The 23,307-nt window shown below is 44.7% G+C and overlaps 1 protein-coding gene across 1 annotated transcript in view; it reads left to right on the top strand.

Moving 5' to 3' along the window:
• The first annotated feature begins 1,639 nt into the window (after positions 1–1,639).
• Positions 1,640–23,307, top strand: part of GPT2 (glutamic--pyruvic transaminase 2) — a 130,984-nt gene continuing 109,316 nt past the window's right edge. The window contains exons 1-2 of the mRNA XM_085640134.1: positions 1,640–1,909; positions 17,804–17,893. Of these exons, the coding sequence (XP_085496260.1) occupies positions 1,691–1,909; positions 17,804–17,893 (309 nt within the window). The 5' untranslated portion in view covers positions 1,640–1,690. The remainder of the gene's footprint in view (positions 1,910–17,803; positions 17,894–23,307) is intronic.

Raw genomic sequence — 23,307 nt, forward strand, 5'->3', positions numbered from 1 at the left:
TGCTGGGTGAAGGACTGCGAGAGATCCTTTGTGACCTTGGCGGTCACCGGACATGCCTGGCTGCCCCCCCCCTTTCCGCCGGCCGGCCTAATCGGGCCCTCAAAGCACACGAGGCAGGGGACCCCCGCCGCCACACACCCGGCAACACGGGAGATGACCCGGTCCCTTCGATGCAGCGTTAGCCAGCAGCAGTACGAGATCTGCCCCCCGCGCCGTCGACATGCTCAGTGCCAATTTCCCTGCTGCCGCTACCGAAAGATGGCGGGGAGGGAGCCTAAGGTGCCTGCTACCTCCCTCCCCTTGCGGCCGACCCACCCCGGCCCCGGCCACTGCCCACGTGGGCTGAGGCCGACAGGCTATGAAGATTTGGTGAAGATTCTGTGGTTCTTTAGCGCCGGGACGCCCCTTTGCTGGGGCAGCTGTTTTGCGCTCTACCAAATTTTAACATAACATAACACCTCTGAGTCCTCCACCCCGGACGGGCTAACGTAAGCGGGGTGCATAGTGCACAGCTGCCCCCCGCCTACCTCCATCCCCAACACCCACAGAGCCCACTCGGGGCTGGGGCAGCCCAGGGGAGACGACCGTGGCCAAGCGGGAGCTGCCGGAACCCCCCACACCCCAAGGCGGCCCGCATCCATGCAGGCCAACCGGCCCTGATACACCCCCCCTAGAGGGAGGAACCGGGCGGGGGGATATGCACTCACGTGCAATCTGAGATCCGCAGCTCCCGGGACACGTCCAAACGGCGTCAGAGTGATGGACAAAGAGGCCTCTCCCCTTCCCCCACCTCGGCCGGAAGTGACGAGCGTGACCCAGAAGGGGTCTCCGGACACTAGGCTGTCCAGTGTGCCATCCTGTGGCACTAAAGGGGCCGTCCTCTTATAAGGGTCCCCTGCGGGGATGTCGTTGGTCAGCCCACAGAGGTTGAGAGACTATATCTGCCAGTTGTGGGTGTTTGGGGAGCCGGGCACATGTGATGTAGAATGTCACCCGGCGGTCGCTACTCTAAAATGTTGCCCCATGCACTCCGAGGGACGGGCACTGTCCAAGGATATAAATAACGGTTCCAGTGCTCACTCGTGACCCCAGCTGAGACCCGAGACACCAAGTATGCGTGGCATTATTTATTCCGTGTCCACCAGGTCAAGGGCACGACACATAGGACTATATAAAAGATACAATACATCCCGCTTCTCACAAGATTTCCTAAAAGAATGTAAACATGGTACTTATCACTATTAAAAAGCTACATACTTAATTTTTTGACTGTGTCTGAAAAATTCGTGGAAGTCGACTAAAAAGGGGCTGGTATTTACATTTTACCATGAAAACTTGCTAAGCCGCTGATTTATCAAACTCGTATTAAATAAACACGTGTGTCTGCAAAAAACACATTCGTCAATAACACGCATGGGGCATAGATTGGAAGGACGCACAACTGAAGGGGAAACGCCTGTTGGCTACCTAGGATGCAAGTAGACTGGCCTGTGGTTGGCCCGAAGCCTCTTCCATAGGAGTAGCTAGACATCTGTTTGTAAACATTGAGCATTTTTCACTAGAATGCACAAAAATTGCCTCATCGCGCATCCTGTGCCTGACTCTAACTTGGACGTCTCTGAAGACATACCGCGCTCTCGCTTCTGCGCAGTCGCAGGTTGGCTATCGGACCCTGATTGTAGACGACAGAATGAAGAGGCTACGGTTCTCCGTGATCGGGGCTTTCTCCGCCTCGGGGCCATGCCGTGCAGCGAGCACCACGGCCCCTGCCCCGCATGCTCCTGGGGGTCCTCCTCGGCCGCGCACTCTGACCCTGCAAAGCATGAACCCCTGCGTACGCGCTGTGGAATACGCGGTTAGGGGTCCCATCGTCTGCCGAGCCGGGGAGCTGGAACGGGAGCTGCTTGGGGTGAGTATGGAGTGCACCCCATATCTAAAAACCCTTAATTTCATAGCTGAACACTTATCACTTGCCCCTGTCCATGCTGTTGTAGGGCCAGAGAGCTGGACGTGTAAGGAATGGTGTGTTCTCGCCTTCATTCATTCCTCTGCAGCTGCTTATCACTCCCTGCGTACTTCCTCCGCACGGATAAATAAATAACATTTGAAAGGTGAATGCGAAATAACATGCGATGTACATTTTGCCATTCAGCTTTTACTTATCACACTATTACTAGTTCACACACGTTAGTTGTGGCTAGAGGGGCGTGTCAGTATGGGGAGGGTCTTGAAAGTTGTGCGCTTTGTATGGCCTGAACACTGAACTGCTATCACACTCTGGTGGTTTCATCATCCAGGCCTCCTGCGCATCCCTTGCTGCGCGTAGGTCTCTGGTGGTATGCAGTCACTGTAGCTTCATCCCTTGCGGCTTCGTAAAGGAGGAAGTTAAACGCTCATCAGTTCCATCCACATTTTAAGAATGTAAGCGCGATCTATGTCCACAGTGTGCGATCGCTAGCCCTGTGCATTCTGTCAATTTTATGTAATATGGAAACTGACTTTTCAAACTTTATGAAACTGTCACACATTGTACTAGGTAAGCTTCTTCCAGGCAGATCTGAATCCTTTACCGGGAATTAATTGCATGACGGTGCAGACTAGCTCCATCTCTACCGCTATATTTTTGAAGCTTATTAATAGTCTAGTTAATGTTGCAATTCCCAATGTCGTCGTTCAAAATATATAACTGGCTCGTACTCGATGTGTTGATATCATTAGGGAGGGAATCCACGGCCTACCCTCGGATGTGGTATAAGGAGCAGAAATCCATTTTCAAGTATATCTAAGGGACAGATTTTGACATTGTCTCTTGCAGGGCTCAAGTCCTAAAACAAGCATTGTCATAGCCAATAGGTCTCGCCTTTGAGACCTTATAAGTGTTTAGCCATGCAACAGTTGATGTTGTTGCACCAAGGATATTGTGCTGCATAAATAAATACTTATAAGGTCCCAAAGGCGAGACCTATTGGGTATGCAAATGCTTGTTATGGTCATGCGAGATTGTCAATACTCAAATTCATAGGATCTGACAGTTGTTGGGAGTGTGGTCAATGTTCTGATGGATCTTGTATTTTGAATTGATTATTTGCAACAACATGAAAATGCTGGATGCATCTGCACAGTGCCACACTCAACTTATTAGAGACATCCAGTATTCTTCAATTTTCACTGCTTATTGTTAGGGCCACTGGAATAATGGGATTACGTGGACGCGCCTTTTTCCCCCCAGACAAACATGTATTTGCCACTTAATCCATCTGCTGCATTATCTGCAGATGTCAGCAAAACAAGTGTTTCTAGCTCAAACTGATCACAAGTTACTAAAAACATGGCAACGTGTTCACGTGCAGCGGAAGGCACCATTGCATAGGTTCACTAGTATTTGGTTGTCAAACTAGCATTAATGAAGTTACATTTTTGCCCGACAGTATAACCATCTTTAAAAAGTACAAAATAATGAAGTGATAACAAAATGTGCTGCATAATTTGCCATTTCTTGCTGCATAATTTAGTCAACCATGCCTCAATCCGATATTCCACTGTCTCATCATTTCGGTAACCCTCCTGATTAAAGTACCTGCTTGTCACACAGGCATTATATTGAACGTGGGAAGTATTCTGCTGAGACAGGAATGTAATGCTCTGATCACCAAGATCAACTGAAGGGCACTCCCGCAGGGGTGTGGATAGCACGGGCACCTGAAGAGTCAATTCAAGCAGCCACCCAAAGGAATAGTATTTAAGACTGTGGCGCTGCGTCAGTAAGATGAGTGAACATCTGGATGTGCACGTGTATTTTTTTTCCTCCACATCTAACTTGCTTTGGAATCCATGTTGTGGAGTATTCCTTGGCGGGTGTCAGAAACCTCTGAACTTTGTGCTATTGAGGATTGGTGGGGGGTGTCAAAGTTGCCATATATGTCTGTAGAGCAGGGACCTTCAAACTGGGGGCTGGCCTTAACTGATCTGGGGGGCGGGGCAGGCTCTCGTTAAAAGAAGCATCATCCTGATAACAGTGCCTCGACTCGGATAGTCACACTGGATACTTGCACACCTTTAGTAAGGCATATCTAACCAGAATAGTAGGTACTAGGAGTGCTATTCTCATGATCCCATGAGCGTAGCCCTGCAGCTTCTATTACATGTACTGGTGTTCAGGGAGCGTTGTTGTAGCATCACAGATATACTAAAGAGCACCCCACAGAGTAGGAGACTTTACCTGTCCCACATAATTGGTGTAGCCAGGGCAATGATTGACTGACTGTCAGCAGGGTCAAGACACGTGGGTATGGTGGGCATGCGAGACAAGAAGGCGGATGCAGGTTTGAGGATCACAAACAAAATAGTTAAAATAAATCGATTAACAAACTCGAAATACACTTACTAAAGAGTACGGGTGGCTTTGTGTTTTTCTTCCACTGAGTTGAATGGACTAACCGCGTGTATCCCCATGTCATTTCAAACATCCGAAGGCAGTTGAGTTGGGCACCTGTGTGTCGCTCATTAAGTGGGAACACCTAACTGATTAAATATAACTGTCTAGAAGTTGCTAGGTCACAAAGCCCCACTTGCTCATGAGAAAAGCAGAAGCATCTTTAGAGTTTTCACAAATCACCTTTAAGTATTATCGTTCAAGTCCTCCCATGAGCAGATGTTACCCTGATTCGCCTCTGACAAGTAATGTCCCTGAGGTCTGTTTGTGGGAAAATTGCCATTTATGAGCTTGGCGATACAACGTATACATACACATAAGGGGACCATAAAAAGTGATTGTATGTGTGTGGGGGGAGAGATACGTGTGCGGTATACATTTGTTCTCTTTGTTCTCTTAAATCCTGTTTTTATTGACCTACGAGACTTACATTTCCTTGTCGTCCATTTGCAATAAAATCCTGCAAATATCACCTGAGTAGGTATCTAAAAAGATGCATATTTTATCCTCAAGCAATTTTCTGCATCAGTAATTGGATGACCCAATACTGTATCGCTATTGGGTATTTACTTGAATGGCCATCAACTTCGAAAGGCTGTTGTACTGGAACTTAGTTAGCGTCCAGCTAGATATGCTTATTTCTCTGCTCCGGCCCACCAACCTTTCAAATGCTCTCACCCTTTTTTGAGTTTGAGCAGAATGTAGCCAACCTACCATTCTTAACAGAATGCCATTTATTCTCAATGCAAAATTACATCAATTTTGTGTCCTTCGCTTCATGCAAAGGTTTATTCCTTTTTCTTATATTTCAGCCTGATTTTCTTTCTGAGGAACAAAGTTGGCCATACCCTATGGAAGGTAGATCATATTCTGTGCCTTGAACAGTTTACCTGTTTTGAACATCTCTTGCTATGTGGTGCATACTAGTATCCTTTTCAGCCTAAGGACTGGATTCATCACATATTAACTACACATAGCTATTGTTGACAGATGGCGGCTTACAAACAAATCCAGCCTGTCAGTTTCTCTTCTTGCTACACTTTTCTGTGGAACAAAGTTGGCCTTACCTTTTGGAGGGTAGATCTGATTTTTGTTCATGGTCCTAGACCCCTTCTGAATGTCTCGTGATGTATTTTTATGTGGTGCATTCTAGTGTACATTTCACATGAGGAGTGGATTCATCACATTTTGACTATATATAGCCTCTGTTGACACACGATGGCGTTCAGCCACATCCAACCTGCCAATTTCTCTTCTTGCTCTAACACCTCAGATTCGGCTGAGTCGCCAAGCCTGCCATTGCTTTTGAGTTCTTCCCCTTCATCTGCTGCAGATTTTGCCTTAAAATGTGACCTCTTACCTTGACAGAGACGTCTACAGGCATAATGAGCCTTGTTATGTCATATGTGCTCCTGAAGTACTTCGATATACTTAATATCTCTACTCTAGATGGAACTCTGCTCACTTAGGTGCTTACATTATCTTTGAAATGCAACCCCCAGACAAGGAGGCTGTGTAGGTGAAGCCATTGATTATTGGTGAGGCTCGATCTGCACCCAAACATAAACCTGGCTTTCCACAATGCTCTGGTGTTCCTTGAGGCTATTGGCTAGAAGTGTTAAGATATCTTGCCAGTTCAGTGGTCTCCAATGCCCTTTCTATTTAGCAAGACCCTAACCCGGACTGGCTTCCTTATTCAGATTGGCACATTGCAGCCTAGTTTTAGCACACTTAGCTTACCACTGACTTTTCTCTGAAATACACTCTGCGCAGTGGTCTGTGCCTTAAAGAATAATGTGGAATTTAAGAATAATGCAGTCTTTAATCATGTTGTTGTATGTGACTTCCAATTTGTCTTCCACAGTCTTTTACCTCCAGACTTTTTAGTTTTATTCTAGAGCTTCAAGCCCCTCGAGATTTGCCCCTTTTAAACCAGTTTGTTTCAGAACACTAACTCGGCTTCTTTTCCCTTTTCATGTTCTTTTCATGAATCCAGCTTGGTTTATCATTAAAGTTTTTAACACTTAACATGAAAGAAAGGACCAGAGACGTGCTTTCTGAAACATATTTACGTTTTAGAGCAAGCTGGCATTTTTTAAAATTACAATTGGTAATCAGAAGTGAACAAATACTCCAACACCCACAATTGTGAACTTTTTAATAAGAGGGATTTTGCATGCTTATATGAATCTTTTCTTTTGAGTCATTGTTTAACTTCTGGTGTGCATTGCTCACCTTTTTGATTTAGTTGAGTTTTACACCGTGAAAGTACCTATTCTGGTTCACTATATGGATGTTATCACTGTGAAGAATACAAAAACGTGATAAATAGAAAGCTTGAATTAATCTCTGCCACTGGTACTTACATGGGGCTGCATCCCAATGCATCGTGGTCCCCACCGTGCCATCCCCACCATGCCATCCCAGAGTAGACCTTGCCGTATGCAATTCAGCCTTGGTCCTGCTGCAATAGGAAAAGTCCAGCCTCAACACCCAAATCCAGTCCTTTCTTGACTGGAACACAAGCAACCCCAGACCAGTTTCAGCCTATTTTGAGTGTATTACCCACGTCTGGACATACCCGCCGCCCATGGAGGCTAAAAGCAGTCAGCGCTCCATGTGGTCCTGCTCAGAGGTGATCTGGCCTTGCAGTTGGACTGGACTGTTCCTAGTGGGGAATGACCTAGGCTCATTTACTTAAAGGTGGCTCCTGTATGGGGTGGCATGGTCGGCCGAAAAATAATGGACTGGATTGTGGTCCAGAGTAATTACCAGTATTTGAGTTTCATTCAACATATTACGAAGAAGGGAAGGGGAAGAAGCAAGAGGCAAGGACGAAGGCCCACCAATTCATATAACCACACAAAGAGTACTCCTTGATAAGGTGTAGAAATTCTGATAACTTATCAAGTGTTTCAAAAAAGTGTTGTCATTTTCAAGATGGAAAGCATTTACCTACGTGATGGGTGGCATGCTTCATCATTGGGCCTCTTCTTGTACCTGTCTATGATGATCAAGGAGTGAGCTACTATCTTAATATAGGGGAGCTTCTGATGTGTTTTTTGAGTTTGGTAACAGGGTGAGCGATGAGCGCTAATGAGTTGTAGGGTGTATGGCCTGACTGCAGAGGACAGTAAGTAGAGGGATCCAGGTTAAAACTACCTATTGTTGGATAATTGACCTTTTTTTATTAGGTCACCAATAGTAGTGGTCAAACGAGGTGGGGATCGATCCAACCCACCTTGAGAGCGCAACCTGTTTCTATCCTCATTCACCCTCAATTGAGGTGTAGGGGCGTTTCCAGAAGCTGTTGCCCTCTCTGCTGTATAAGTGTAAAGGGAAAGAGTAATTATTAAGTAAAGTTAAATTTACAGCCAAAGATATGAAAATGATCTTGTAGATCAACCCGGTTGATGGCCCAACTCTATATGGGTTTAGCGACCTGTATGGGAATAGGAATATAACAAGTTGTAATTGCTAGATTCCATAGTAACATTGTCTTAAGACAAATAAAAACAACATCTTGTACAAACTCTGATGACAAACTCATTGAAAGTGTGTTTGTAAACATTGCACTTTGACAACATGCTTAGTCTGTGATCTTTCTGTCTCATCTAAAATGGATGAGTCGGAAAGCAAGATTGCCCAAAGTCATCTCCTGACTAAATCAGGTTAAGAACAATGCTTATGTATAATTTATTTTTCTAATTTTTGTAACTATCCATCGAGACCCTGCTTCCTCCAAATAAGCTGAGCCAGTAGAATCATTTTGATTTGGTAAGATCACAGCCTGTTTTGTTTATAGTGTCAAGTCAACAGTCATGGCTATAGGCCTTATAGGTTCCCTGGGAAAAGTTACGTAGGATTTCTTAGGCGCGATGTGTTGCTAAAGAAAAGTTGTAACACCGCAATTAGCCCAAATTTACTTATTATGAAAAACATGTATTAAAGGGAATAGGCTTTCTAGGAGTAAAATTACAATGTGCTAAAGTCTGTAGGCAGGTATTTTGTAGGGGTGTACAAAACTTGCAAAATTTACTTTTGCGCAATAACGCAAAGTCTCTGGAAAATGGCAGAAAATTCATTTAGCACTATATTTTAGAGTAAAATGTGTACTTGTCATTTTTCGTATTTATTTTTATATGTGTGTGTGTGTTTTGGGGGGCGTAAGTAGGGACCCCATCCCTAGCCCATTTAGGGTCCCCAGGACCTCAATTCCAGGGCTGAATATATCGCGGCCCCTTTGCCCTCCTCCCCAAGCTATTTTTAGTGCCCCTGGGGCCCAGTCAATTTTTTAAGGAGAGAGAGAGCGACCCACAGTAGTAAATGCCTTGTCAAGAAAGTCAATTAGATGGTGCATCTTCAAGCTTCTGCAGATTTCCATCTCGGGCCTCGTTTATTCGTAGCTGTGGCAGTTGAATCTCATACAAAGGACTAGAAGCTACAACAGTCCTTTTTAGTACTAAGTGGGTATGTGCAAGATTTGCTCCAGAAGATTAATTGATTACAAAGCTTTATTGAGACAGGGAGCAATATATGTGTTTGGGTTATTCCATTAAATGACTTAATGGAAAAGCTGAACTTATTATTGACACTCTTTTTCCACCTCATGACATCAGACGCACAAACTTTTTTTTGTTTTTTTGCAGAGTTTTATATCGCGCGAACTTGGCCCGAATCCAATCAGGTATCAGAGCGCTTTACATAGTACCAGTTACGTTACATGAGGACACGCATTCATTTTTTGTTAGGCACGGGGAGATTAAGTGATTTACCCAGAATCACAGGATGTTCAGCGTCATTACCGAGACTCGAACCCATTTCCCCAGGTTCCGAGCCCGAGCACCCTTGCCGTTAGGCCAACTCCTCTCCCCATGATGGGAGGAATACTTGCAAGTAGTCGAAACACCTGGCAATCTTTCTGGGTAGCATTCCAGCCCATCGTTTTTTCACCCACTATGGCACTTTAGAAAGTAACCCACCTTATCCAAATCAATACTGACCCTGCTTCTTTTGGGAACAGTCTGTCCCGAGCTGCTAGGCAAGGGCCCCTCCAGAAAGGAACCCAAGGAACCAGAGACCTTGATAGTTGATAATCATCTCGTGGTCTATAGGTGGTTCTCTGTGTACAGCTGGCTCAGTATACTACTATAGTGTTAACGTTTAGAACTTTGAAAGATGCTAATAAGTATTATTTTGTTTTTGACAGGGAATTGTCGGCATGCAGTTGAGTATTTAAAAAAATGTTGGGGGGGTATTTGCAACTGGAGACAGACATACTGTGCAGCAGAAGTGCTGGTAAAGACTTTACATAGCTCGTAAGGTTAATAGAGAAATTATTTGAAAATTATTTTTGGGTTGAACCTGTGATGACAGGAAGTTATGTGAAAATCGACTTCTTTTTTTGATGCCAGTATCTGTTGTGAAAGCTGTCGTTAAGAGTGTAAAAGATGAAAGTCGATTTACTTGTGTGGCTTTTTTTTAGACGCGTTCCTTAATGTGGGGTCATGTGATGAATGGGTGGCGGTGGTCAGAGTTGGGTGCAATATGGTTGTGATTCATTGCTTCCTCTATCATGTTCCCTATTCCTTCAGCTGTTATTTTTTCACATTTTTATTAGGTTTTATTATAATTTATACCTAAACTGTTATGTATTTTTATCATAATATATTCTGTTTGTTTTCGTACATGGTATTAGTAATCATACTGTTTCTGAATTTTGTCCAATATACATGTTTTTCAATTGCGATTAGTGCAGTATAAGTCAATCGTATCTATATGCTACACATATATTTAGCACCAAATCTTAGTCTTCCATTGTACGTTATATTACTAAATAAACTTTTTAAAACAAAGAAACTTAACTTTAACCAACTCCGCAAGTTTTGTGTGGGGTGTCTCAGGAATATTTATTGTTTTATTGTACCTTTGTTTTTCATTTCATCTTTATTATGTTTTTAGCCCTTTTTAGGTAGAAGCCTTCTAGACAGCTCAGCTGTCTGGTTTGCTAAAGACTTCATGGGGTCATTCTAAAAGCTTCCCTGGAAATGCATTTCGCTCCTCGCTTACCATTGGCTTTGTGTTTTGTAGGTCAAATTTGCTTGCTTTCTATATGCTGGCTCTATTTGTTTTAGGCTGGCCAGCATGTCTTTGTCCCTCCTATAGAGAATAACTTGTTCACCACCTGTCTGACGGACTTGTTGTATTCTTGTACATTGCTCCTTTTCTGTAAACAGGCCTTTACATTTTGTTCTTAACTTTTCACATTTGCTTTACACTCAAAGAAAGAGGTCAAATGTCATACTCTCCAAGGGAGGGTGGTGTTTTTACTTTTCCTTCTCTGACTTCAGAGTGAAGAAGATTTATGTGACAATGCTGCTGAGACAAGGTGGGAAAGAAAAGGCTGTTCTCTCGTACACAACAACATTTAAATGTCTGTAGAAGAACTATGCAAATATTTCTGAATATATCAGAATTAGGAAAGCACTAATGAAGAATTTTTTGTTGTTGTAATTTTGAGGTGTGGTGAAAACAAATGTTTTAATACGAGCAAAACAACTCAATACACTAGGGGATGCCATTTCCACACATTGTTTGTGTGCTGTTTAGTTTTATCAGTAAAACTATGTCTGTGCAAATGTAATGGTCACTTCAATTGAAGATGTGTTGTCTGTAATGGTTAGTGCGCTACCACACCATGCATGCTTTACTCTACACCCCTCTGCGACACTCCACAACACTTTGCTCTACATCACTCTAGGCCGCTCTGCCTTTTTACTCTATGCCGCTCTACACCACTTCCTCTACCACACTCCACACCACTCCTTCTATGACACTCTATGATAACCCATTCTGTGCCACAACAGTAGACTACACTATCCTCCACTCCACTCTGACTTTCCACTCTACGACACTCTGTGCCAGTCCACTCTACGACTCTCTGTCTCACCACCGTAGGACACTCTTCTCCATTCTACTACACACGTCACTCTACTCCAATGTACGACACTCTGCTCTACTCTGCTCCACCCTACTCCACTCTGTGCCGATCCACTCTGCGTTACTCTACTCCACACATTGTCACTCCTCTATGCCACTAACATTTAGCAATGCTGAACAGCAACCACGCTGGTTTACAACATGGCTAAAACAGATTGGCAAAGCCAGTAGCTCGCATAGGGGAGACTTTTATTTACCAATGCCTGTTCCTTTTTTATAGTAGTCCTTATAGTAGTCCTGGTGGATACAATGTATTGATACATATCATGAGCTGCTTAGTGTCAGGTACCAGCTCAGTGGGTCCATATATGACCATCTGGGGTCTCAACAAAGGTTTGATATATGTCAGTTGTGAGCATGGCACAAAGAGGTGAGTGACGTAGGATAGTAGGCAGCTATGTGAGGGCTGAGGGGCGGTGCGGGGTAAGCACCAAAGCAGACTGGGTGCACCACTGTCTAAGACATCTTGCCAAATGAAGGCATGCTTTGTAAGGGTGGAGCGAAGAGAGGCATGAGGTAGAGTGCAAGTGGTCATTGATGGGCTGAACATGGGGACACAGCCAGGAAAGCAAGACTCCGGCAGCTGCAGATTGCATATTACTGACTGTTAAGAGATCAAGAGAGTCTGGTGTCTTTCTTACTAGTGACCCCCTATAGGGTCCATGTGGTGGCCCCTGACCGCATCTCTGTTCAAGTCTGTACCCTCAGCTTCCAACTACCTCAGCACTGCTCCCAGCCACTGCCGTACTGAAGGGGGTGGTTACTCTTCCAATTCAAAGACATAGAGTGCTTGGCAAACAGGAGAGACCAGTCCAGAAATTTAGATTTCCATTGCAGAATTTTGTACATTTGAAGAGGCCCAGCAGGCTGCGCTTGACGACCATGGTGCTTGACTTAATACCAGAAGTTGTACAAGCGTGGGCAGTTCCAGAACATATGCAATAGGTCGGCTTCAGGAGCACTGTATCTGGGGCACTCATAGTCTGCAGAAGAGAACAACTTTATCAGCAGTTTGTGAGTCAGCTAAGCTCTTTGTAATACATTCAATTGAATGTATTGAAAACCTGACTAGCGTGACAGTTTCGGGGGCTATTCTGCGATCTTGAACAACTCGGGCTCATTAAAGGTCCTACCCCTTTGTCCCTGAAAGATCTGCTCTGCTATGAGTTAGGATACCCTTGTAGATCCAAGTGATCAATTGCCTGCCATTTCCCAAGGTGTAGAGAGATTGTACGAACGAGTGTTCATGTGGCTTGGTGTTTGTGATAGCCCATAGTGTCTTAAATGCCAATGCCAACTGGATGCATGCTAGGAAGTGGCCCCTTCGGAGGCCATAGATACGCATGCGTTATGTGAAGGGCTATCAGGGGTCCCTCCTGGAAGAGATAGCACAATAATATGCAAAAGCCAAGTTCCTCCCATGCAACAAAGGTGGTCGCAGGGATTCCCTGCTCAGAGTTGGGTATGCAATAAAGCTGGATAAACGAAACCGAGAGGATGGATGTCCAGTGATGGACAAGCACTGGAAACAGCAGCATAGCATGATACAAAGCAGGCAATGAGGGGCTCTTGAGAGGGGTTAGCCGAGCCTGGAAAAACAGTCTCACCTTTTATAGCGAGGACTGGAATCTTCACTAATAGTCTACTAGCTGACCAGCTAGAGTAGAGACCAATTGTAACCGGGCTGCCAGATAGTAAACTTAGAAATTAGCTGCTCTCAGGCCTCCCCCGTTGGGCGATAGTCTCAGTTTCGCTGGAAAACTCCATGCCTACCTAAGCCCCAGTTTAGTTCGCCCAACAATTTGTCCAGTGATTTAAAAAAATAATTATATATACTAGGAAGCAGAAGAGGGAGGTTCGAGAAGTCATAAGTGGTCTAGCAACTTTTATCTTCTTGGCTTTAGCGATTTTGCCAATGGTGGCGATGGGGAGTAAATTCCAGAATCCGACCTGTGCAATTAAGGTTACTGCAGTTCTGTTAAGGTTGGTTTTCAATAATGCGTTGTAGTGTTTGCTGATTCCAAGACACAGGAACAAGGACAGTGACCATGCAATGCCCCCCCCCCCCTCCCATGTCCAGTACAGGGAAATACATGGCCCAATTATGGGAGAAGAGGAAAAAAGGAACAGAGTTGACTTAAGCCAGTTAACACCCAGGCCTAACACTTAACGAATGATCTGAGATAGCAAGGAGAGGTCAGCGCATATGTATAGACGCAAGCCATTGGCTTACAGTAGGACTGCGTGATCAGGCAACGGGATGCCCATCTCCTGATCCATTGTGCACAGTGACAAACCCAGTGGCTCCATGGCAAGAGCGAACCACCATGGAAAAAGCAGGCCCCTCTACCACGTGCCCCTATGGACAGGAAATGCATCAGAAATGCGTGTGCCAGTTTTGACCCTTGCAGTAGTAGTGCAAGGGAAGTGCAGTAAAACTCGTGCCTAACAGTTGAATCCAGTGAGTCATCCTGTTGCCCATGCTGAATTATTTCATCACCACAAACGGTTAGGGTTACTGTAGTGTGAGACTCTTTCCACAGGTCCAAAGCGAAGTAAAAATGCTAGGGCCACAAACAGGGAGGCGTCTGCATAAGGCAAAATAGCCTGCATATGTCAGAGATTGAGGAGTTAGTATGACAATCCAGCACATTTGATGCGGCTTCCCAGCATTCATGTGTTGTGTCTGACTGTTAGTTCCAGCATTTCTAAGGCTTCCAGCTGCAAAGGCGGTCTGTGCGTGCGCTGCAAAGTTGGCATGGCGCCATCCGCTAGGATGTTATCCATCCTCCGTGTTTTCTCATGGCCGTAGGCCTGTATGTACCCTGCAGCAGCCCTCTGCTGTGCCCCCTCAAGGGAGTGGTCCAATCCACTGGCAAGCCCAGTCGGTACCACCTGTCCCCTTGAGGACGGTCGCACGACAGGAGCTGATCTCCAATCCACCACACACCTTTAGTGACTCCGCCACAATCCAACCGTGTCAGCTACCCACTAATTTTGAAGCTCCGACGGGTGTCTCTCCAGGGCAACATACCTCACACACCCCTCAGCGCCTCTGCGATCTCAGAACACATGCATTGGAAGGCCTCAGTCTAATCGGGACGTAAGATCCCCTTTGGGGAGGCGATTTTCGGTGTGCTTGGATCAGCAGGGTTTGCTCTAGATGTGTAGGGCGTTGTCTGCCATTTTCATGTATGCTGGTTGCAGGATTATGCTGGATGGTGTGCTCCGGCCTCATGAGCTCCAAACAGTGCAAACAGCCATGTTGGTCTGCGGCTATGTAGCACCCCCAACTACCTATTTTGTTAATTGATCTCTAGACCGCTGTATCTGCCTTTAAGTACTCAAACTACATCTTGGTGGTTTGTAGAAATTTACAAAAACCCCAAATAAAATAAGCCATACATAAAACCATAGCTTTTGGCTTTGTCAGTATGCATATTAAATAGATAATTTCACTGCAGTTTGGGAGCAATGTTCACCCTCCTTCCTGAAAAGCCCCATCACTTGGAATCTGTTGAGGGTATTTCTAGCATATGGATTATTTTGAGTCCTCTCCCTCAGTGTGTGGGTGTTTCCCAGATCGCCAGATAGCTCACACGATGCTGTAATATCTCCAGATGAGTTCCACAGCAACCTGACATTTAAAGCAGTATTTTTAGATCATTGTTTCACTGCACCATGTTCTTGCTCAGATTGTCACTTGTGGATATGCTGTTATTTTTCATCCAGTTTCTCCTTATATGGCCAGACTTCAGGAGAGAGGAAAACGGTGCTGCATCTTTGTAGTGATCTTTTGGAGTAGCCTTGTTCTATGATTTAGAAGATTGTGTTCTCACACCGCTGGGAATTGGAGGGAGCACAGTGAACTGCATGCATGTCAGTGTGTAGCATCAGGATGGGATCTCTTTCCAGGAGTAGCAGATATGTCTGCATCCATGCATTTATTTTTTTATTTAGTAATGCAATTGTTACATTATATGTTTGTGTTTTTTATTAGATCCAACGTTTTGGAAAGAAAATAAATACAAATATAGGATTGTGTAGACACCATCTGCAGTGAAGGGCTGTTCTTTCTAGTTTTCGAGAACACGATAAACTACATTTTATGCTAAGCATCTAGTTTTGATGGCAGATAGAAACCTCGAAATGTGCAGGCCAGTTCTCTAAATGGGAAAATGGTGTGCCCTGTACAAGCAAAGGCGGATCAGTGTTTTACCCTTTAACCCCAGAATGCTTGGTTGTAGATGTGTTGTTAGGTAATTTGATGTATGTTTGATATTAGTGAAGTGCTTTGTCATCCTAATATAGCGTCCAAGCACTGATGGTTGAGAAAGGAGAAGTGGAAGAGAAACCTAGAGAAAGGGATGGTGGGGTCATGATAGCCGGATTGCCAGTTGATCCTTGTGGGTGGAGTGGTCTTTTCAAAATACTACTATTTCACTTGATGAGGGGTAGCTGCTTTCAGTCATGTAGTTGGAAGGGAGGGAGAAGGCTGGGAAGTGGAGGGATGAGAAATAGGGGAGAATCCGAGAGGGTGGGCAAGAACTTGAGATGGAAGAAGCTAGAAGTCCAGCTAGTTAGTAAAGTTACCTTCTAAGGAATTTGGGTATGATAAGTTAGAAAAATTGGTACATTCTACTTGAGTTACCAAGGTGGACGAGGGAGGGAAGATCCGGTCTGTAAATCACTCCTTCTAAAATGCTCTATACACAGGGTACACATTTTGGACTCTTGGCTGCTAAATCTGTAAACTCTGTTAGCATGGTTGTTCACCTTGTTCTGAAGGACCATTTATAAGGGTAAAATTTCTTCTAGTAGTCGCAAATTTGTTTTTCTTTCTAGGGCCCTGGTACTTTTTGCTCCCTTTTAGTATTGTCATTTTATTGCGTAGTGTCTAGGAGTCATTTCTGCCAAACCTTTCTCCTCCATTGCCAGACAGAGCAGGATGTAACTTCCACTGTTTACTTAATCTGAGATGAGTAGCTTGGTTTTGACGTGGAAGAAAGTATGTTTTAGGTTCACGTCCCCAGCACACGTGCACACAGAAAGGGATCAGCCTCTAGACTCCTGGTCCACCGTACAAAGTTTCTCCTTGTTCTCCATAGGAAGTAAGGATCAGGGACATCTTGATCCCCACAATACTTTAGAGGTTCCAGCTCCAGTCATACCGGGCTAATTGATTTAACTTAAGTAACCACCCCTCATGTGGTAACAAAACTCCAGAACCTCTAAATCCTGCTATCAGTCAATGACTGTGCAGAGGTGGAAAATGAGCAGTGGAACCATTTAAAACAGGGACAGAAGTAACATGAATGGAAAGCGCGCAGAATTCGCTTTATAAACTGCTACTACACTTGGGGTAGCACCTGCACATGGTTACGCATACCCCTTACTCCCTGGCATGGTTACACATACCCCTTACTCCCTGGTATGGTTACGCATACCCCTTACTCCCTGGCATGGTTACGCATACCCCTTACTCCCTGGCATGGTTACGCATACCCCTTACTCCCTGGCATGGTTACGCATTCCCCTTACTCCCTGGCATGGTTACGCATACCCCTAACTCCCTGGCATGGATACGCATACCCCATACTCCCTGGCTGTGAGTGGCTTCCTGTCTGTTGGGCTACTGCTTGTCATGAAATCCACAACTTGAAATATTGTTGGCACATTCAAATGTAACCAGTTATTTGTCTGACGGTGCTGATAGCCTTTTGCTAAATAGTTGTGTACATTGTGCAAAGCTGTGCCAATAAAATAAAACGCTTATCAAGGTACAAGGTATCTCTTCGAAAAGTTCAAGACTGTTCCCAAGAGCCATCTACTAATCAAAACGTTAACATGTATTAGCTAACTATGCTGTTTCCGGTCTATTTTCTGTGTTTGTGGTGTAAACCTTTAGAAACGTTGCCGCTGTCTGTGTAGTATGCACTCACTGTTTAAGTTTCACTGTGTTGCCCAATATGTAAAGCACATTGGCACCCTAGCAAGAGTGAAGTGGTGAAATACAAAAAAGTGGAAGTATTCCTTGAGTCCATTGATCCATCCAGCCACCATTTCTCAGTTATTTAAGCTTGGCATGCAGAGCCTCTGGGCCATCCCTGCTGTTGGATTGTGTAACACAACTCATTGCTGCACCACATGCTACACGTCTTTACTTCTGTGTGTTTTATTTTGGTAAAGCGCACAAGGTGGAATTTCTAAGCTCCAGAAAAGCCTAAATCCGACACTTTTTTGTTACAATCAGTTGTATTCCCCTGCTTGCCAGTGTCAAACAAAAATCTCCTTTGGATGCAGCTCAACTACCTTTTGAGATCTTGTGGTGCCGTTTTTCTTATTAACTGGCATATTCTCTCTTTTCGCTAGGGTATAAAAAAGCCTTTCAGTGAGGTCATCAAAGCAAACATTGGTGATGCACATGCAATGGGACAGCAGCCAATCACCTTTCTCCGCCAGGTAAGAGTGTCCGTTAATTCCTGGCGCCTTTTGTTGTAGTCTAACTGCAGAAGTAAATGTTATTTGTACTCGAGCGTTTGCTCAGGATTTACTTGTACACATGATTTGTTCACCCAATAAATTAACCAGTATGATTTGTTTCTTTTGCTTCAAGGGCTTTGTTTCATTTATGGCGTGCAAAACCTTCCTTTTCTGAAATGTAATATTCGATTCTGATTTTAGTAAACTGACCGTTTCACAACTGGCTAAACTCATGTTTGTAGATGAAAATTATAATTAATTTTTTTTTGTTTAAATCTTTATTGACATTTTCTCATTTTGATCACACAACATGAACAATGCATAGATACCATGTATAGTTACTTTCAAGTGCTGCGATATCCATTACAGTACTGTATAAACAAATGAGCTATTCAACAGGATACTGAGAGAACACTCATGACAGTGCCTGTATAGAGGGCGTAACAATGCCCGAGAGGCTTACCATTGACCAGTCTTTAGGTATTTCAGACATGGTATATCCTAAGCATGAAAATTAGAATTCATGTTGTTCATATTTGTATGGAGGTTGTACATTCATGTATTTTTACCACATTTTTTGGGGGGGCTTTTGCGTTACCACCCATGAGTTCACGTTTGTTCTCAAATTGTAATGTCTATACTGATGCTAATGAGATTTGTTAGTTTCCTCTTTTGATTCAGAAAAGAGTGTAGACGGGCGCACATACACACATCCCTAAATCAAACACCACCCCATGCCCACCCATCTAACATAACCTTAAAAGATGGGTCTTTAATTCATTTTTGAATTCTAATGACATTGGTGCTGTCCAGAGAGCTAGATGAAGCTTATTCCAAACACTAGAGGCTCAGTGCAAAAACCCTGGGTTCTGACCACCCAGGTACTAAGAGATATTAAACATAGATTTGACAGCGCCAACCTTCAAAGCCAATGTAATAAGGGAGAAGGAAACTATACGTGTTACAGCATACTGTTTTTGTTGAGACTTGACCAGTCGGGTAATAATCCCAACATCTGAGCTGTGGAAGCTTTCGAGGAAGCATTCCATTTCCTTTCACCCATACGCTTACGAGGTGCCTTGTAATTGATTGACTGATTTCCAGAATTACTTATTTAGTGTCGGAGAGAGAACCAGACAGACCGTTTCTCTATCTTCACCCATCTACAGACAAAACTAATAATGATCTGCTGTGCAAAGAATATTGGGAAAATAAACTTATGTAGACTCGGTGTAACATGCATGCTGTTCTCTGAAGAGGATCTTTGGTTTATGTCTCACGTTCATTCGTATAAATGTCTTGCATCGCACTCCCAAATAAAAGAAATACAGCACTCCCACAGGGAGGCGCACACGCGACAAAGCAGGAAAACACCTGAAAAGGAGTTTCACGCTTATAAAATGAGGAACATCAAAAACAGTTATCAGAATAAAGCGTGGGGTTTTATTTGTACAACACTCTCTAACAGCCTAGGCCTTTCTATGTTTTTTCAAATTGGAAAAGGGGAGTGGGGCAGTGCGCCCCCCCTCCAGTTGATTTTGGCCCCTGGGATCCCATCTTCCCTGGGTCATGGCTATTTTTATTTTTTATTTTAAAGGGAGGGGGACCAAGCGGTTCTCCCGCCATCCCATAGAAACTGCCATGTCCCGGGGTGGGCACCCCGGGACATTACTGGAGCTGGCCCTGGGGGTTGGTGGTCCCTAGGTCCAATTGCGGCTCCAGGACGGGGGACCGCACGGCCCCCCACCCAATTATAAGTAGCCCCAGGGAGGTGGTGGTCCCGGGGGCTGTTTACAAACATAGTCCCGGGAGGTGACGAGCTCCGTGGCTACGTAGGGGGACAGGAACCCCCTCACGCCTAATTATATACTTAACCGCGGGGAGGTGGCGGTCCCCGGGGCCGTGTGGCCCCCTGCATTTAACAAACATAGCCCAGGGGAGGTGATGGTCCCAGGGCTGCGTGGGGGGAGCAGAAGCCCCCCCCCCACACATTCAATTTGATTATAATGACCCCGGGTAAGTGGCGGTCCGCGGGGCTGTGGGGAGGGGGCGTCGTAGCCCCGCATTGAATGAATAAGCTCCAGGGAGGTGCCACTGTATGAGCGTGTTGTGCTATAAAAAATAAATAAATAAAGCAATGGGGGCGAGCGTGTCCTGCCTGCAACAGCAAGCAGGAGACAACTATTTAAGCAAATAGTGCTCGGAGGCTGTAATTAAAGCCTACCAAGTAACAACACATGTAACAGGGGTTGTCCTCATGGGAGGTTACAAAATGAGAAAAGGCGGTACTGAGGAGGGACTACTAAGCCTACTGATCAATGAAAAGCGACAGTTTCCAAAGGACAATGACACAAGCCAATGAAAAATATGGGTGGAGCATCAGGTCCATACTTGAATACAGCATGTCTCGCAGAGCAGCGCATGCACTGCCTAGATTCAACCAAAAAATTAACTGCTGCGAGGTTGAGATCTCGCTCTTTACAAAAGCAATAAATATTTCTTTCTAAGTTACACAACCTAAATACAGTCAGTTCGGCGGTGCAAGGGGTGGTGCCGGAGGTTAAAGTGCACCATTCTCTGGGTCCAAACCTTTAGGCTCCCTTAAACACCTTATGTAACTTAAAAGCGCTCACATGTCATTGTTTATGCATAGGTGCTAAAGGATGAGGCCAGCCGTGCTGTGAGGTGGATGAATAATCAAAGGCTGTCTGAGAAGCAGACTGCTTTCCCAGCTACAAGGATAGCCAACGATGTAGTAAACAACGCGTTATGGAATGTAACTCAGTCCGTTTGAGTTAGCAAATCATGTAAACTGCCTTTTTTTTCCCTAGTCTAGAAGCAAAATGTAAACGAAAAGTGTTTGATTTTTAATTTTTTTTTTTTTTTTTAGTTCCTATCAAAATATGCTTCAGAAGAGTCCTCAGACTAATATATTTGTGGACTCCCTCTTCCATTGTAGAATAACAACCCCGACCCACCCCAAAAAATGTCAGCTGTTTCCCCTGTATTCTTTTTTAACTTCAATATATTTCGCCTAGTTGGTTATGCAGCAGCACAACCAAACATCGCAAAATAACAATAAAATACGTAATGCAGCCGTTGAACAGGGCATGTATGTATTAATTCCTCATTAAGATTAACTAAAGTACTAACAGGATAGCATTGCTGTAAATGCAAGTAGTTTAAAAGCTCATATTTTACAAGCACAAAATAAACTGCAAGAAATGAGAAAAATTAAATAAATACATTAGAATGCAAGACAAGCAACACACGCTGCCAGACAGAAACCAAAATAATAGCTTTAAAAAGCAGAAACACAAAGAAAGGTAACTACAATGCCTCTACAAACACTTGCAGAAAAATAACTGAATTTGAATGCAAAATATTTCTAAGCTTTAAAAAAGCCTACACACGTTGCCTTGCAGGCACAATGTTTAAAACTTTACAAACACAACACACAATGACTAACTGAATAAACTAATGTAACTTAATTAGAATTCAAAAAGCTTTTACGTTTTAAAAAGCCTGCCAGCGGTGCCAGTATTAATGAACAACAAACTAAAATAAATCAGTTCTAATGCAAGACGGGTGACATACGCTGCCAGACACAAACCAAAAAAAAGCTTTTAAAAGGCAACATATGATCTACGATGCTTCCACATCAAAAATACCACCATGTGCCACTGACCCCCCCCTCCCCCCCACACACACAAACAGAGAGATTCCTAGCCCTTCCCATACGTGGTTAACAGGCTGTGTGTTGCAAAGTATTTGTGGGAAGTGGAAACTGTAGAATGTAGTCACAGCCCTGCAAGTCTGTTAACAGTCTGCTGCTCCTGAAGATGCTTTCAGGACCACTAAGAGGAGAGGTAGCAAAGGCAGTGCCCAGAGCATGGAAGAGCAAGCAAAGGAAGCATGCGACACACCCGTCTGATTGATGTCCAGGCTTAAGTACTAATTTCCCCGTAACCTAAAATATTAGGTTTTGTATTCAGTTAATTTCGATATGAAATACTTGGGCTAGAATGGCGTTATTGTACCCAAGTCATTGTCAAACTGAAGAGCAGCGACCTAAGTGTGCTAAACTTCTCAGAACTAATATTTTTAACAAACGATCAAGCTACTTAAAGGCTCCATCTCCAAGGGCCACTAGTCTTCTATTGGCCACTGTCTCAGCCAAATATTCCACTACCACATGCACTTGCGCGTTGTGGCTACAGCTCACAGCGCGTTTTCCAAGCCAAGACTACTATTGCAGTGGAGGAGGCGGCACGCTAATCCATGCATGGGATTCATTTATACAGCACGCACTGTAATTTTCTCCTGAAATATTTCAAGCACCTACCTCTTTATCAAACATCCATAAATACAAACAGAAAAAGACCATTCAGGTCTGCTGTATACAATATTAATACCTCTTAAATTTAAGTTTGTACAAGTCCGCAATCCTGTACAACACACTGCAGCGTAACGGACTTTCTCACGCACGTGTCCCCATGAGAGCACACATTAGCAGATCATAGTGCCTTCAGACAACCAAAGCTGTGTGTACTGATAACACACACATGCACCACCATAATAAAGCATGCAGGCTCAGCCTGAAAAAGGAGCAGGAGGCGGGGAGCTGCAAGGCAGTCAGATGGAGGCTCCAGTTCAACTAGCTATTGCACCTTGTCATTTCACGAACTTCTCTTTCTTGTTTGAGTTTTAACTATGCACAACATGTGCTATCTTAGCAATACAATTTTTCGATCATTGTGCCAAAAGCCGTTGACACCATAAAATCACACGAAAGATAAATAAAAAATAATTTGTCGGGGGAGGAGCCTAGCGCGCAACCAAGATGGCCGCGTAGGTGCGAGGCTCCCGAGGACCTCCGCGACCTCCTGCATTAATCCTGACTATATCCTGTCCTAGATGAGGGGACTGTGTTTGTGAGCCCGAGCTGAGGTGACACCCGTTTTCCGTTTCCAAATCGGACCTCGGACACCGGCGGGAGCACCGATTGAGGTTTGCGGCCTTCTCCACGCCGGCCCCCCGGATTGGAGTAGTGGGGCGATCCGGAGACAAAGTGAACAACAGCGGCGGGCAAGGCTGGGCGACTCGCGTACCCCGCACTTTCACTTTCGCTTTTGCGCCCTCCTTGCTGACGGGCGAGGTAGGGTTGCGGGGCGGTGTGCGGTGGTGTGGCCTTGCCCGGGTGCCCGGCCGACCCGCTGTCTGTGATTCGGCCTGCGGACCTGTGGTCGCCCCCCCCCCCCCGGAGCCCGTGAATTGGTTTGTCGGCCCTTTCGAGGAGATTGGCACGATTTGGGGACTGCAACCATGTCCACAAAGCAAGATGGCGACCGGGCAAAGGTGAAATCGACCCGCCGTGGCACGGCCCATCAGTC

Source organism: Triturus cristatus, chromosome 12, assembly GCF_964204655.1.
Source record: "Triturus cristatus chromosome 12, aTriCri1.1, whole genome shotgun sequence".
Classification (NCBI taxonomy): domain Eukaryota; kingdom Metazoa; phylum Chordata; class Amphibia; order Caudata; family Salamandridae; genus Triturus; species Triturus cristatus.